Source organism: Nothoprocta perdicaria, unplaced genomic scaffold (genome assembly GCF_003342845.1).
Source record: "Nothoprocta perdicaria isolate Ctin4 unplaced genomic scaffold, notPer1 scaffold_69, whole genome shotgun sequence".
Classification (NCBI taxonomy): domain Eukaryota; kingdom Metazoa; phylum Chordata; class Aves; order Tinamiformes; family Tinamidae; genus Nothoprocta; species Nothoprocta perdicaria.
In genome coordinates, this window is record NW_020455965.1 from 286255 (window position 1) to 301326 (window position 15072).

Below are 15072 nucleotides of genomic sequence, written 5' to 3' on the forward strand. Positions count from 1 at the left end.
TTAAGAGTGGCTGAAAAAGCGCCTGCACTTAGTTGTCAACAAAATTTTGGAGCAAAGAATTTGTTTGGCTTTGTTTCCCATTTTACCTTGTAATATGGTGACAACTTCATGGCAGACACACTGTTAATGTGCTCTTTCACTTTGTTGAAGAGGTCATCCCATCCACGAATCAAACGACATTTGTTCTGGTAATTGACCAAATCCAGCTCGTAAGTGTTCCACACTTCTCTTATCTGAGGGAAAGAGCGGTTAAAACAAGACATCAATCATTTGGGGTCCAAGACAGTCAAACAATAAAAGGTTATAATTTCATTTCCACTTGTTTATCCAAAGACTCCAGCTTCCTGCTCTAGCTTTTACTAAAAAGAATAAGGATAAGATGCAACCAGGCAAAAGCTTCTACGTGCTGAGGGTTTGGTGGACTTGGATTTGCTACTGCACGCATGCATGCCAGAGCTGATACTAGCCTGTTTCAAGAACTCCTCCAAAGCCATCTCTCCCTGAGCCACAAGCAGAACGTCTTTGACGATTGCTTCATTCCTCTGCAAGTCAACATCCCAAATCTGACCCAGGGTCAATTCTGAGACAACCCAATTAACATGAAGCCTTTTCATCAGCTGTTTCCAGTGACGATCTTTAAGTGCCTCAGATTTCAGTTCAATGACCAACATGTTTATCTACAAAAGACAATAAAGCAAGTTATATGCTTGGAGTTGAACTTCAGAAAGCACAGATTTTAGAAATAAGAATAACTTACCTTCATGTAGCCCTTCAGAAGTCTCTGAACATATTCATAGGAGGCATACTGGCGCAGACGTGCAGGGAAGTTTTTCAGCTGGTTCAGCAAACCGTCTAAGTTTTGTCGAAGCTGCCAGGAACATATCAGCAATTATTTGTGTGGTACACATAGCTGTACTAGTAAGAGCTCAAACTTGTCCATAGTTTTTCACAGAAATTTCTCTCAAAAGAGATATTAACTACTGCTAATGCTTTTTGCTATTCATCTAATCACATCTCAAGATTTCTCTGATGAAATCTAATAATCTCTTTAGAAAAAGCACAATTTCTACTCTGTAGATACAGTCAAATCTCTATTTGAAAAGTACTGGAACTGCATGCGTCCCCCGGAGAATTACTTAAGTTGTGAGAGAAACCAGGATTTTTTTTCGTTTAGCATTAAAAGAAAGATGTTCACAAGGAACTGAAGAGGTTATGCTGTTTATCTATACAGCAGCGAAGTACCTTGCGAGGCTGTACTGAAACCCAGGGTTGTTCTTTCATTTGGTCAATCTGTTCCCAGACTTTGGAGAGTTCCGACCAAACTCCTTTGAGATCTTGCAACTCTTCTAGAGCTACCTGTAGTAAAGAACATGTCAAAGAGTGGTATTATGTTCTTCAGTAATGACGAGAAGGAGGTAGAGGTAAGCCTCTGTTAAACAGAGTACCCTGAATGCACCCAAACCCTTCAGTTAGGTTGCCAGGTCAACAGAACAGCAAAAGCCAGGGACCCTGATGAAATTCTTGCATCTCAGGTCACATAATAGCTTTGTGAATATAGGCCAGTCACTGAAAAGACTATGGGCAGTTTCTGAAGGCTAAAACCGAATGGGTGCACAGACTGTGTCTTGGAGTAGTAACTCAGAAGCTATGAGCTACTCTCTCAAGAGAGGCAGATCTGAAACGTGTTTTTTTGCCTTGAAGACATTTTCTGGTGAAACCAGTTGTCTGAGCAGGTTGTACCTGAACACGTTCTTCACTGCCACTCAGTAGTCCTGTATCCGTTAGTTCCAGAGCTTCCTTGGCCTTTGCACACTTCTCACGATCGTCCTTCAGCCTACCGAATTTTCCTTCATAGATGGTAAGAGCTTGAAGAGCCTCCTCCGGACGCAGGTTTCCCTAAAGTTTGCACAGGATACATTAATCTAAACATCACACAATCAAGTAGAAATTATGCTAAAAGAAAGGAATAAATACTACAAGTTCTTTTATTTGCCCCAGTATTTCCAACACACTGACAATATGACTGAAAACGTATCCAGAAAAAAGTCCCAACACAATTTTGAATGGAGCACAAAGAAACCAAAGAACAACGATTTTGAGGGTTTTCTTACAACTTGCCAAAGAGCCTTAGCATTATGTGCAATGAAAAGCGCACAAAAAAAGCATCAAAACAAACTGCCTTCTCCTAGCTGCCTGTGGAGCAAACTGCTTCACTTGCTGAATGAACACTACTTACTGTCACAGGCTTTGTTTTCTCCCAGTCTGTTAACAAGTCAATTGTTCGGCTCTCCACTGCCCGGTCCTCTTGAACTATCTTCATCTGCAAGTTTGCGACTTGCTGTTGGATGGCAGAATCCTTTCTACGCATGATGTCATTAAAGGCACCCCACTCTCCTTCAATGTTATCAATGTATAGCCAAGAGGATGGAAACTGGAACCTCTGTTTCTCAAGCAAGCGCTGACCATTGCGATAAAGCTACAGGAGACAAGGGTTGTAAAAATAAAAAGATAAAAATTTTAGTGACAAGCTAAATGCTTAACACATTTTAACAAGAGCTCACTATATAGGATTCCTCAGAATGTGATATTAAAGACTATTCTCAAGTGGACTTGAATATCATGAAGTTACTTCTTAAGATATAGATTCTGATATGCCAAGAAATAAGAGACATTAATAAGATAATGTACCTCAACTTGCTTTTCAAACTGCTTGATTTTACGTTTCAGGGACTGCACGTATGTGATGAAGGTCACTGCATCTGATGTGCTGGCTGTGTCCACTGAATGCTGCTCCAGTTCTTGACGTGACTGTTCAGGGGAAACAAACAAGTGTTTAAGAAGTCTACAGTAAGTTGACTTGAAAGCAAAAAACTTGAGTTTCAACTAATCGTACCTTAGAAATTTGTGAATGAAACTCTGTCATATTCTGACCAAGCATTTGACCAAATTTGCTGAGTACTTCCTTGTGCCAGGAGTCATACTTCAAATTCACCTTTGATTGTACCTACAATTGAGAAAAGATGCATCATAGTAATTTGCTGGCCTTGCTGTTTTCTGTTATATAGATTAAATAGATTTTATACATACATATATAGATTATATAGGTTTAATATATAACTATAATATAGATTTATAGATATATAGATTTAATAGATTTGTCACAGAAACAGTAACTTTCATTTCTTACCTTGCCATAGTCTATGACAACAGGCCCAAATTCCTTTCTGGTTTCTGCATTGTCAAATGTACCTCTTGCCTTTCTTATCTGAACTAAGAGGGCTTGCCATTTATTTAGATCTTCTCCAAGACGGTTGTATATGTTTTCAGCCTGCATATCCCACAGACACTGGTACTGGAGCCAAACCTAATGAGGACATTTCACAAAACAATGCTCAGAACTTTTCTAGTGTAGTCAAAGTGTTTTCTTGTTCCCCAGAATATCCTTAATAAAGAGAAACTGAGAGAAAAAGTCCATGCTCAGCTTTGAGACAATCACTTGGCCTCCTACCTTCACATATTGCTCCACTTCAGTTACAATTCCCATGACAGCAGAGTACGACTCCTCCAGGGCTGCAGGGCCATCAGGCATCCGTGTTAACGCATTGCGATAGAATTTCTCCTCCTCAGACAGCTCATAATGCACTCCCACCTGAGAAATGCAATTAGATATGTGATAAACACCTGAGCTTCACTCAGATTCAATCCTAGAGCAAAATATTACCACATTAAAGCATAGTTAAGTGGAAAGACACTCACTTGATATCTCTGACTCTGAATTCTTGGCAGTGACAATATTACCATCTTCCAGGAAAACATTTCTTGGTAAAGCTTGTATCTGCACTCTTCAATCGGAGGATTCAAGTATATCACCTGGTTGGTTATCCTTAGTTCATGTACTATGTTCTGCAGAAAGAGTCAACACATTCAGTTTCACTGGTAGGTATTACTAAAACTCACACCTTTGACAAGAATTTCAGACTTCAAGTAGAGGTCCCTTGAAAGGCACATAATGAGGCAGGAAAGTATTCCTCCAAAACCAGATGCAGACAAATACTTATTATTTTTATCTTCCATATTAACTTCAGATATAACGTGTTAATTCTTGCATCGAATAACTGACAACATAAAGAAAGAACTTACTTTGATCTTGGGTTCTCCACCAGGTTTGTGGCTCACTTGAGGAGCATCTGTATCCATATCCACTTCTGCTTTGTCATCTGCTTGTCCAAGAAGAACTTGGGTCCAGGCTCTCAGCCCAGCTTGTAAACGAACACCCAGGATTCTTTCAATCTAAGGAGAATGACAAACATTTCAGGAAAGATCTGCATATTCACTGCATGGACCCCCACTCTCAACATACATAAAACAGACTATGGTCAATGGAGCCAAAGCCATCCTTAACTAGGTCACCAGAGAGATTTAGGATTTTATTTTTCAGCTCAGATCCATCAAAATTTGGTTGGAGCCCATAAGAAGAAGTTAAACAACTTTAATTGCTTTGAAAATGACCTGAAGTGTCAAGTAACATGCAACTTAACAGGCAGCACCAAATACCATTAACACAAGGAGTGCTTGCGTAGTAAATGGTCACCACCCTTTATCTAGCCCTTATCTATTTTTCTAGACATTCAAACAATATCATAGCTTTTTCTTCAAAGGGTAATTCCCCTTGAATTTCTATTTTGAAACTGAATTCTGAAATTTGAATTTCAAACTTGAAGACAAGCAGGAGTTGCACCTTCTGCACACACACAAAAAAAGCAGAGAATTCCTGTGAATTATCCTCTCACAGAGGACAGAAAAAAAGTTTCCTTAGGTGACTCTGAAGAGGAGCATACCAAATACTCTGTACCTAAAGGATGTATTTCCTCTAAACCCATACAATTCCTTGTTCTTAAACCTACCTCCATATCCAGCTTGTTGACCCAGATGGGCAAGTTGGAATATGAATGAAGATTTAAGTCATCCACAGCTTTCTGAACTCTGTTCAAGATTTCAGAGAATGTCTTGTGATCATACATGCACGTTTCCAGTGATCGCACTTCCAGATCTATTTTCTCTTCAATTATGAGCAGATCATCCACCTAAAGAAGTAGTTTAAGAAAAGCAGAAAGTTTAGTTTGACATGTTAGACAGAAGTAACAAACCTGTGGAGAAGTGGTTAGCCACTTCTCTGTATTTAGATGTGGCTGGTTCATAGATTAGAGAAATGGGGCTAAAATATCCTTTGAGTTGGACAATTTTTGATATTGCTATCAACTATTTATATGGAGGATTTCAGAAACGACAGAGCTCAGGGCTTGAGCTATCAGACTGCACTGATAACCACATTAACCACACACTACTACAGTGGGAAAGTAAAAAATTGCAGTTTGAAATTGAAAATAATTGAGTTTAAAAGATAAACAGTAAAACCAACCTTTTCCTGGAAGCTGAAGACTGTCTCTGCTAAGCGTTGTACATACGGATCAAGTTTGTACGACTCCCACACAAGTGCAATTCCTTCTGCAATCAAAGCCTGCACCTCCTTCTTCAAGCCAGCAACCAGAAGCGAGATGGTGTTACGCTCCTCTACTTTCTCACACGTTCGTTCGTATGTACGGACGCTTTCAATGAGAGAAATGGCAAAGGGGTAGAGCTGGTTTGCTTGGTGAGCTTTGTTGACAATTGCGAGCGGAACACGGAAACCAAGCCACTTCAGGTTTCGGACTTCTTTTGAAAGGGTAATTATTTCTGGCAGGAAGTTCACTTTCAGTTTCAGGACATTTCCACTTCGACCTCTAACACGAGTGCTTTCAATGGTGAAGATACGGCCAGACACACCAAGATTGCGTTGCTGAACTTTTCTTGCCCAGTCATCAAAGATCTCCTGCGTGTTGAGCTTCATGCGAAAGCTGTCTCCATCTTGCTTCAGCTTCTGGCCTTCAACGTGGTTCTCCCAGCCTTTGCCGAGCACATCTTCAACACGCTTCATGTACGCAGTAAGCTGTCTGTCAATCTGCTTTGCCCAAATTATGGACCCAGACACAGGAGGCAAGTCACGAACGTGGCTCATTTTACACGCTTGACTTTGGGGGTACTGTACTTTAAATTTGTCATGAAGAGACTCGATATCATCTTTTACACGCTGGATCAATTGTGTCTGATATTCACGAATGGCTCCTCGAATATGAGGCCTGACAAACAAGGCATTGAAGCGAGAGAAGATCCGGAACATTTCATTGGCATTCTTCGCTGTGCCGAGCTGGTCTCTCAAACGGGCAGTGATTCTTGTTTCCACTCTATCAATTCTTTCATCATATCGTTTCATTGCTGCCTCCCATGCTTCTGTACCTTCTTTGGAAACATCTAAACCATCTACTTCTTTAACATTCTCATAAGCAAGATTCACTTCTTCAATTGCATTAGCATCTGCAGCATCAAAAAGAACTTCTGCTACTTTCATATCCTGAGGTTCAGGTACATCTCCTTGATTTTGCTGGGCAACTGCAGTTACCTGCATTAAAATCATAATTTAATCAACTGGATGCCTGAAAACTTAGTACCAATAACTACACACTGCCTGTTCTAACAAGCATTACTAAAACCTGCAAAGCTTAGTACCAAAACAAAGTTTTAGTCTGATTTAAGCTCAACCAGGAGAGTAGCAAAATAGTTATCTTATAAACTTTCACTATTGTGTAACATAATCTCATTTTCTGCTGCAGTTGAGCCAAGCTCAAGTATTTACACATGATGTAATCTCCTCTATGACAAGTGTGCACTCACTGCACATGACTGTGACCATGATAAACACCAAGTATGTCTGAGGTAAGACTAACCCTATTGGAAAAAGACTGCGCTTTTTGAAACAGTAAAACTCAATATCACCTTAATTTTGTGCTGATGGAATTTCAAAACAAGAGAGAACATTCCTATGCCTTTCAGAAAATAAATCCACTTTCTCCTTCCATTTAAAGACAACTTTTCTGCATTTATAGATGTCCTCCCCAGTCTCTTCAGGAGGACAGATCTGAAAGCCTTGTCTCCACAAGACTACAAGCGAATCTTCTTCCTTCATTTCTTTCATGCAGAGTTTTAATAGCAACATTTGGGCATATTACACTATAGAAACCAGTAAACACAATAGAGATTACGAGAAGTGGAAGAAGCTCCACACTGAGAACCTTGGATTTTGCATTTGCAATCACCTGATTCAATATAATGGCTCTTTCCTCTGCATCATTTAATATTGCCTGCAAGTAGGAGAAAGGAAGCTGCACTGCTTCTCTGCCAGATAATGATTAAGAGCATTACCTGAGGTCGCAAAACTCTCACAATAACTGCCCTCAGCTGCTCATGCTGGCGCCTGAATTTCCTCATTTGATCAAGACGAGCCTGGAGCTTCCTATGAGCAGGATTGATACGCCACACCATCTTCAGGTTCTCTTCCCTTTTTCTTTTTACAATATCTCTCAACAGAACTTGCAGCTTCTCATATTCATCATCCCAGGTTTGGAAAACTTCAAAACATGCCACCATTACCTGAAATGAATATTAGAATAAGAACTCTGGGTTGCAAGTGAAAGGCTTCCCTAAAATAACTATTTAATGCAAAAACACAGCCTGTTTGTGTCACAACACAACAAACATACCTTTTCAAATTCCTCGTAGGCAACATGCATCAGTTTCCTAGTTCCCAGTACTTTAAGTAGCTGAGAACTCAGATCTCTTGAAATAGCCTCCACTAAACGCAACGCCCTCTGGATTGGGTATTTTGTGTTTCGGATTTTTCTCAAATGGGTAAATATTGCGACCAGAGCTTGTCTTATTTTGTCCAACTCAGTAGCAGACAGCAAGTCATTCAGAGGAAAGTCTTTCATCAGTGGGTTATAGTCATTCACAGTTTCCAGAGCCTGTTTTAGACCTAAATGCAATAGAGGAGATTTTGACTTAGTCTATCATTTTGCTAATCCAAACTGTTGTCAGTCACTTTAACTTGATTAAGGCTTCTCTAAAAAGCACTGTTCTTTGTGCTACAGTGTTAATGCTTGATAATCAGTTAAAATTCTGTCAGATGTAACAAGGTATTTTATTGAACAGCTGTTTTACCTGTGTCTGTATCAAAACTGACTGTTGCATGAAAGCGTTTGCCGTGCTTCAGAATATCCAGAGTCAGAAGAACTTCTGGGCTTTCACGTTTCTCCTGAATGCGATACAGAGCGCGTTCCAAGTTGAGCCAGAAGCTTATCTCCTGCAACGCCGTGCCTGATGCAGGGTCTCGATCTAGTTTGGTCACCTTAAAAGGAGGAGGTAAAAAACAAAACAATCAAACAAAAAAGCATGCTTTGCTTTTAATTTACATGCTTTGACTGTAAAGTTTGCTCTATTGCTAAATATGCTTGAGTCTTGCTTTGATGTTTAATTCTCAAACATCAAATAACTTTGTAATCATTCTGCCAACAGTGAAAGAGTTAAGACTTCAACAAGAATCAAGGTTCAATTCCAGTTCATATAAACGTCAAATGTGGGACCTCTGCATAGTACCTCCACCATAGCTGAAAAAAACCTTTTTCTCTTTCTTGATTACTGTATTTCAATTTTGAATGAAATGAGCCAGGCCAGGAAATAAGCACTTTATCTTCTGGAGTATGAACAGAAACTTCTTGTCTATAAACAATAGATGTTTATAGTATCCACAGAAAAAATAATAGTGATACTCAAGATGCTGTTTCCAAAAGAGAACAGCAGGACAAAAGAGTTCTGAAAGGTAACAGCCTGGTGTATAAGGGAGTATTATCTAGGAGCAGAACAGGTGTCTGGGTGAACTGTTTAACATAGATTTAAATACTAAGTCATAATCTTGCACAGAGTAGGAAAATGGGTTGGAAAGTAACTAGTCTCAGATCCTCAGAATATCCTGCATAGAGCAGCATTTTACCTGTTACACTGCAAAGATGTACAAAGGCATTTTTCATGTTACTACAGAGAAATTCTTGCCATGAACTCTGGTATCTGTCTCTTTTACCTTTTGTATTTCTCTAATCCAGCGATTGACTCCAGATTGTAGCTGATTGAGGAAGGTTGGATCCTCAACCTTCTCACCAAAATCTGTAACCTTTGGTTTTTCTCCGCGTTCATAACACTGCTTGGCCACGTTAGTAATGATAGGATGAATCGGCAGACTAATCTCTGGAATTTCAATATTCTGCTGCAGATGCAACAGGCCCATTTCAAGTTCTGCAATCTTCTTCTCAACTGAAGGAGCCATCTTATCCCCATCTCTGAAAGAGTACAGATGTTTCCACATAAGAAACGAAAACCATACGTGAAACATTTAAGTAATCTGAATTACTTGCCCAGGGTCAGCAACAGCTTCACACATTTTTAAAGAATTTCACACGTGACTTGTCTTGAACAGCTTCTGTCTTATTTCTTTTTTCACTTAACAACCACTTTGTTTGCACTACAGAAGTGAAGTATTTATGCTCAATTACCTGTCTGCTTTGCCAGATTCTCTGATATAGGACTTGAAAAAGGGAGCAACCGCATTGCTAATGAAAGAGTGCAGTGTTTCATACGGAGAGTCTTCACTGAGAGTGAGCACTCTCAGCTGGGAAGACACTGGCTTGTCAGCATCAATTACAGGTGTTCGCTTAATGAAGGCCAGGCTGTAGAAAGATCAGAGAAGAGAGTTACCAAGCAGACATTTGAAACTTGATGGTCATTAGAACAGCGTTCATCTGACTGCAGGTTTAGTTCACTAGAGTCAAATGCTAACCTGTATCATCACACTTTATAATCTTGCTTATGAGAAGCTTGAAAAACAAGCCTTTTAATAAATATATCTTTATACTTCAGTATTCATCTGAACTGAGCTATCAATAAGCTCTCTGCACCGTGCAAGCAGTAAGGAGGCACGTCATTTCATGATGTTTCGGACACGTAAATAGCTGTTCAGGAAAATGACCAATGCAACGGTTAAAACAATAAGAGAAGATTATTGAACTTCACTTGCAGGCATGCCACAAACAGCCTTTGTTTCTTTTATTTAACCTCGGAGCTTGAAGAATAAGGATTTTAATAACTCACCTGTTTGATTTTACTCCATAATGAATGTCAGTGTTAATATTGTAGGAAATGAACTCTTTTTCCTCTTCTCCTTCATCTCCCACATCCTCTGCAAAAAATAATCTACGTAAGAAATATTCTAAGGCGTCTGTCACCCTGCCCTCTTTTGGCTATCTTCTGTTATAATGAGACTATTATCTAACTAATTTCTACTCCAACTTGCTATACAAAATAACTGAAGTTAAATTTAGCCTTGCACAATCTCTCCAAACTAGGGTGGGTTAATTGGTTTTCTAGCACAATTCTGTTCTTTTCTACATTACGAAGAATTTATAAAACATGATGACAGTCTGAACACAGCCCATATTTTGCTTATAAAGAACAGTGAAAATTCCTGCAATACAGAGAATGCATTTCTAAAGATATGCTATCAGGACAACTACGCTTTAGAGAGAACATAAAGCACTTCTTGTTTTTTTTTTAAGAGATTTTCATTTTCATATAAAAGAGAAAGTCTGAAAATAAAATCTCTGACCCAGAATAAAAGCCCATGGGAAGTACTGAAGCATGAGCACGGCTATTGTATCCAGATGATGTAACTGCTGGGGCTGCTGGCACTTGTGCTGCAATGCAGGGATCTCAGCAGCGCAGGAAGCTCCTCCCTGCCGGGGACACACCCCAGCCGGACACATTCACCCTGGACTCTCACCCTGCTCTTATTTCACTTTGCCCTTCACAGAGGATATGGCCTCCAGCTGTCACGTTTGTCACAAAGAGAACTGTGTTAGCCACTGAGGAAAGCTGTTTGAAAGATGCTTACAGGCCATGCAGCAAGTGACGCCACAAGAGTAATTTTTATTAGTTAGAAATAAAGCTTTTGATTTGCTGTATCTGTAATTAATACTGTGCTTTTAAAGTCTATGCATAAGTTTCAACTGAAACTTTTGTTTTTTATCACATTAGCAAAACTAAGAACTGTGCATGCTATGCATTCCCAATACAGTAAAATAAGAGAAGTTGCTGTCAGGAAATTCCCAGGTAACTGCTATTAAACTAGATGACATTGATGGAACTGGCTTTACTCCATAATAAATTAGCATTTAGCTTCTAAATGTCTTGATTTGAATTTAATCACACATATGAGATAACACAGCCTCAAGCTCAGAGCTAACTGATCACCATTGCCCCAAGTGTGCTTTTCAATCTGAACTGAAGATATTTAATCTCTTGAAAGATAAGCAAGTGAACATTGAAAACCATTTGCCCAGCCTAATAACGACCAATGCATTCCTCTAAATCTTATCAATCAGTGCATCACACACTCACAAAGATCTCTTTTCCCTTTTGAAAATTCTGACATTCTTCCCATTGAAAAATATGTTTCTGACTTTGACACTGGAAGGAGGAGGGTAACAAGCAGAAACAGGAACAGGCCAAACAAAGGCAGGATGCTTCAAGATTACAGTGAGCAGTCAGCTGGCCCAAGAATCAGTTTGATCTTTCCTGCCTGGGCGGATATTGATCCAGCAATTTGCGCTGCGGCTGCTGACACGACAGACAATGCAGTCTGAAGTCTGACTATATTGACATTCAGTGCGCATCTACGAGGGCTGAACCATGGGCCACTGCAAACAGAGCTTCAGTTCTGAAGGTGGAAGCTTACACATACAGACTAAAGATCCTGCTCAACAGTAACAGCGTGTATTAATAATAAAACCCGGTTATACTTTTATTATTGTTCAATTGGCAAGAGATTTGTTTACAGACACAATAAAAACAGGTTTCCAGAAATACTGACGGTAGCCAGAATAAAAGCAGCATGTAAATGATAAAAATGTTTCTCTGGCGAGAATCAGCCTTGCAGTATTTACTGCAGCACTCGACTAGGTTCCTTGGTACCATTTGCTTACGAGCAACCTGGTCCCTTGACTTCATCCGCCAGCAAAGCCGCTGAAGATACCCGCAGCTCCACTTAGAGCTTTGAGGTCTTCAGCTATGAGGCAGCACTTTTTACGGCCCAATTTATGCTTCTCTTTGGGTGCAGCCATGCGCAGCCTTGCCCAGGATCGGGTTATTCCCGGGAAGCGGCCTCACAGGGATGCGACACCCGCAGCCCGCCTGGGCACAGGGCCTGGCTGCGGGTCTCCGCACCCGCTTTTCTGCTCCGCAGCCACCGCGCAGCCCCGGGAGAGGCGCAAACGGGAGCGGGACCTCCCGCCTCTGCCCGCGGGCGGCCGCGCCTCCCCGGCCGCCATTAGGGCGGCGGCAGCGCGGCGGGCCGGGCCGCACTGCGGCACCGCCGACGGCGGCTCCCCGCGCGGCGCCGGGGACGCTGCGTGTCCCTCCCGGCCCCATCCCTGCCGCCATGTCCCGTGACGGGCCTGGGGCGCCCCCCGCAATGGCGGCGGCGGGCGGACAACAATGGCCGCCATTTTGATGCCGCCGCCCCTCCCCGCAATGCCCATCCCTATCCCCGTCCCCGTCCCCATCGCCGGCCGCGCGCCACCTTTGAGCGTGGAGCGCTCCACGAGCACCGTGTGGACCTGCGGGTCGGAGAGGAACTTGCGCATGTGCTCCACGGCGCCCTTCTCCTCCAGCGCCGCCTCGAGCGCCGCCGGCGCCTCGCCGCCATCCTCGAGCAGCAGCGGCACCAGCTTGCGCAGGTGCTTCTGCAGCACCGACACGTCGGCCACGTTCTGCACGGCCGAGCCCGACACCTCCATGCCTCCCTCCTCGCCGCCGGGGCCGCCGCCCCCGCCGCCGCCCGAGTCGGACATGCCGAGGATGGGAGACCCGCTGCCCTCCGCGCTCCGCCCGCAGCTCCGCACTGCAGCCACCGCCCCCGCGGCACCGCCCTTTAACCGCCGCCGCCCGCCCTGGGGGACGCTGGGAAGGAGAGTCCGCCACGCCCCTCCCCTGCAGCCAGGCGTGCGGCGGGAGGGGTGGCGGGACTACAAGGCCCAGCATACCCCGCGGCTCCCGCTGCATGCCGGGAGCACCACGCGTCCCCGAAGGCACGGTGGCAGTGCACAAGTGCTGCTCTATAAGGGACTGTCTGCGGGGGACGGGGCGGCCGGGGAGCGCAGGCGCCTCTGCCAGCCACCAGCCCAGAGCTGCTTAACCGAGGCGTGCTCCCACTGCCTACAGTGCAATACATCCTTTAAAAGAGGATTCGCGAAGTGGAAAGAGGGCTTCTCTCTGGCGTTCATGGAAAAAACGGTGCCTGTGCTCCTAGGGCTTCCCAGGAGGTGCAGCGGGGCAGTGGTTTCTAAAATAGGTGAAATCTCAGGCATCCGTGTAGGGAAGGAATGTGATCGATTGCTCAGCAGTTTTGTACAACTACAAACACCAGAACTGATACAGATCTAAAAACACACATATATACACACACACACACACACACCCTGAAAGATCTCTTTCTTAAAAGTGAATTTTGTGTTCAATGAAAAACAGTGCCAGCTTTCAAGTCATCTCAATACTGTATACACAAAGCACTGTTACTTACACACTGCATTTAATAGAATATTCACGTATTTGCTTTCTATTTATTTTAATGGCTTATACATACCCTATGCTTCTTCTAGGTGTAGTTTATTTTTGAAGATGACAAGGACTTTGGAAAAACAGCTTGTCATTACAAAGCTGCCTGAATGGTGCCAGCTTAGCCGTCACCGCCTGCTTTGTAGAAGGAAAGGAAGGAGCCGCTTCTCTTCCCCACGCAGCAGGCGCCACTACCAGCCAAGCACCCAAAAGCACAAGTTTAACATCTTGCCCTTCGGGTTGTTCAATAAAAGGCTCTCTATAACCCAGCTGTGTTTTGAGTGCAAGCTGTCATCTCTGAAGAGCTTAGCTGAGGCTATGCTAAAGCACTCATATGCTCATTCTTCTAAATGACCTTCATCTGCTGCACCAAAATGTCACTAAATTTTTATAAGTTACAAAGGAAAATGCAGCATCTTGTTTCTGTAAACTTGTTACCACAAAAAAAAAAAAAAAAAAAAAAAAAAGAGAGAGAGTAAAGGATACATGGAGGAGAAGGAATAACAGCAGAGAAAGCGTAGAGAGATCTCACGTAAGGAAGCGTAGAGAGTTCTTTAAAAACACAGCAATGCACTGTATAACAAAACTACTGTAAAGAAAAAGTCTAGAATTTTGATACTTAAGTACTAGACTATTTGCAACAACAATAAAAGTTTAGATAAGACATTATACTCATTTTTGGCCTTAGCTACTGTGCTAATAGGTTTGTGTGCGGTGGGGGTATCACAGAATCACAGAATATTCAAGGTTGGAAGGGACCTCTAGAGATCATCTAGTCCAACCTTCCTGCTCAAGCAGGCACACCTACAGCATGTGGCACAGGGCGGCATCCAGGCGGGTTTTGAAGACCTCCAGAGAAGGAGACTCCACAACCTCCCTGGGCAGCCTGTTCCACTGCTCTGTCACCCTAACAGGAAAGAAGTGTATTTTAAATCAAGGTAAAGAACATTATGGCAAAGACAAGATAACCCAGCTTTTTTGTACATGTTCTCAGGTTTCATTAATGCCTATGGAAAGAGGAAAAGCTTTAGCTTAGTCCATTGTAAAAAACAGTTTTCACGGGCCCATTGGCCTACGACAAGTTAAATATATTCTTGCTAATGCATCACAAGCCACTGAAATTTGCTATCCAAAACGCAAGGTTGTCAATACTATACTCCTCTCTTCTTCCCCATAAATATAGGGTTTTCCATCAGACAAATATCCTTTTATAAAACTATGTTTTTAATACATTAACTAAGCAAAGCCAAAATTGAACATTGGTCTGAACAGCAACAGAAGAATTCCTATCTTTATTACCTTCAAAAAATAGATCTGTCCTCTGCAATAAGATTATCACAGTTGGCAGTAAGGAGAACAGTCTCAAAAACGTGTGCAAAGTCAGCCCTGAGACATGTCCCCTTCCCACCCCCCCCCCCCAAGAACGCTAATTCAAGGGAAGAAAAAAAAAAAATCTCTCTCCATTGCAGTATGTTGCCTGAT

The 15072-nt window shown here is 42.4% G+C and overlaps 1 protein-coding gene across 1 annotated transcript in view; it reads right to left on the reverse strand.

Annotated features, from left to right (window-relative positions):
- The window catches only part of DYNC1H1 (dynein cytoplasmic 1 heavy chain 1), a 39832-nt gene extending 27004 nt beyond the window's left edge, over positions 1 to 12828 (reverse strand). The window contains exons 1-21 of the mRNA XM_026050410.1: positions 12557 to 12828; positions 10072 to 10159; positions 9477 to 9650; positions 9008 to 9263; positions 8092 to 8278; positions 7635 to 7906; positions 7297 to 7524; positions 5420 to 6496; positions 4905 to 5084; positions 4141 to 4290; positions 3757 to 3903; positions 3509 to 3649; positions 3188 to 3364; positions 2894 to 3004; positions 2689 to 2808; positions 2237 to 2476; positions 1741 to 1896; positions 1243 to 1356; positions 758 to 868; positions 468 to 677; positions 87 to 233 (exon numbers count right to left, since the gene is read on the reverse strand). Coding sequence (XP_025906195.1) covers positions 87 to 233; positions 468 to 677; positions 758 to 868; positions 1243 to 1356; positions 1741 to 1896; positions 2237 to 2476; positions 2689 to 2808; positions 2894 to 3004; positions 3188 to 3364; positions 3509 to 3649; positions 3757 to 3903; positions 4141 to 4290; positions 4905 to 5084; positions 5420 to 6496; positions 7297 to 7524; positions 7635 to 7906; positions 8092 to 8278; positions 9008 to 9263; positions 9477 to 9650; positions 10072 to 10159; positions 12557 to 12827 — 4557 coding nt within the window. The 5' untranslated portion in view covers position 12828. The remainder of the gene's footprint in view (positions 1 to 86; positions 234 to 467; positions 678 to 757; positions 869 to 1242; positions 1357 to 1740; positions 1897 to 2236; positions 2477 to 2688; positions 2809 to 2893; positions 3005 to 3187; positions 3365 to 3508; positions 3650 to 3756; positions 3904 to 4140; positions 4291 to 4904; positions 5085 to 5419; positions 6497 to 7296; positions 7525 to 7634; positions 7907 to 8091; positions 8279 to 9007; positions 9264 to 9476; positions 9651 to 10071; positions 10160 to 12556) is intronic.
- Positions 12829 to 15072: the final 2244 nt, after the last annotated feature.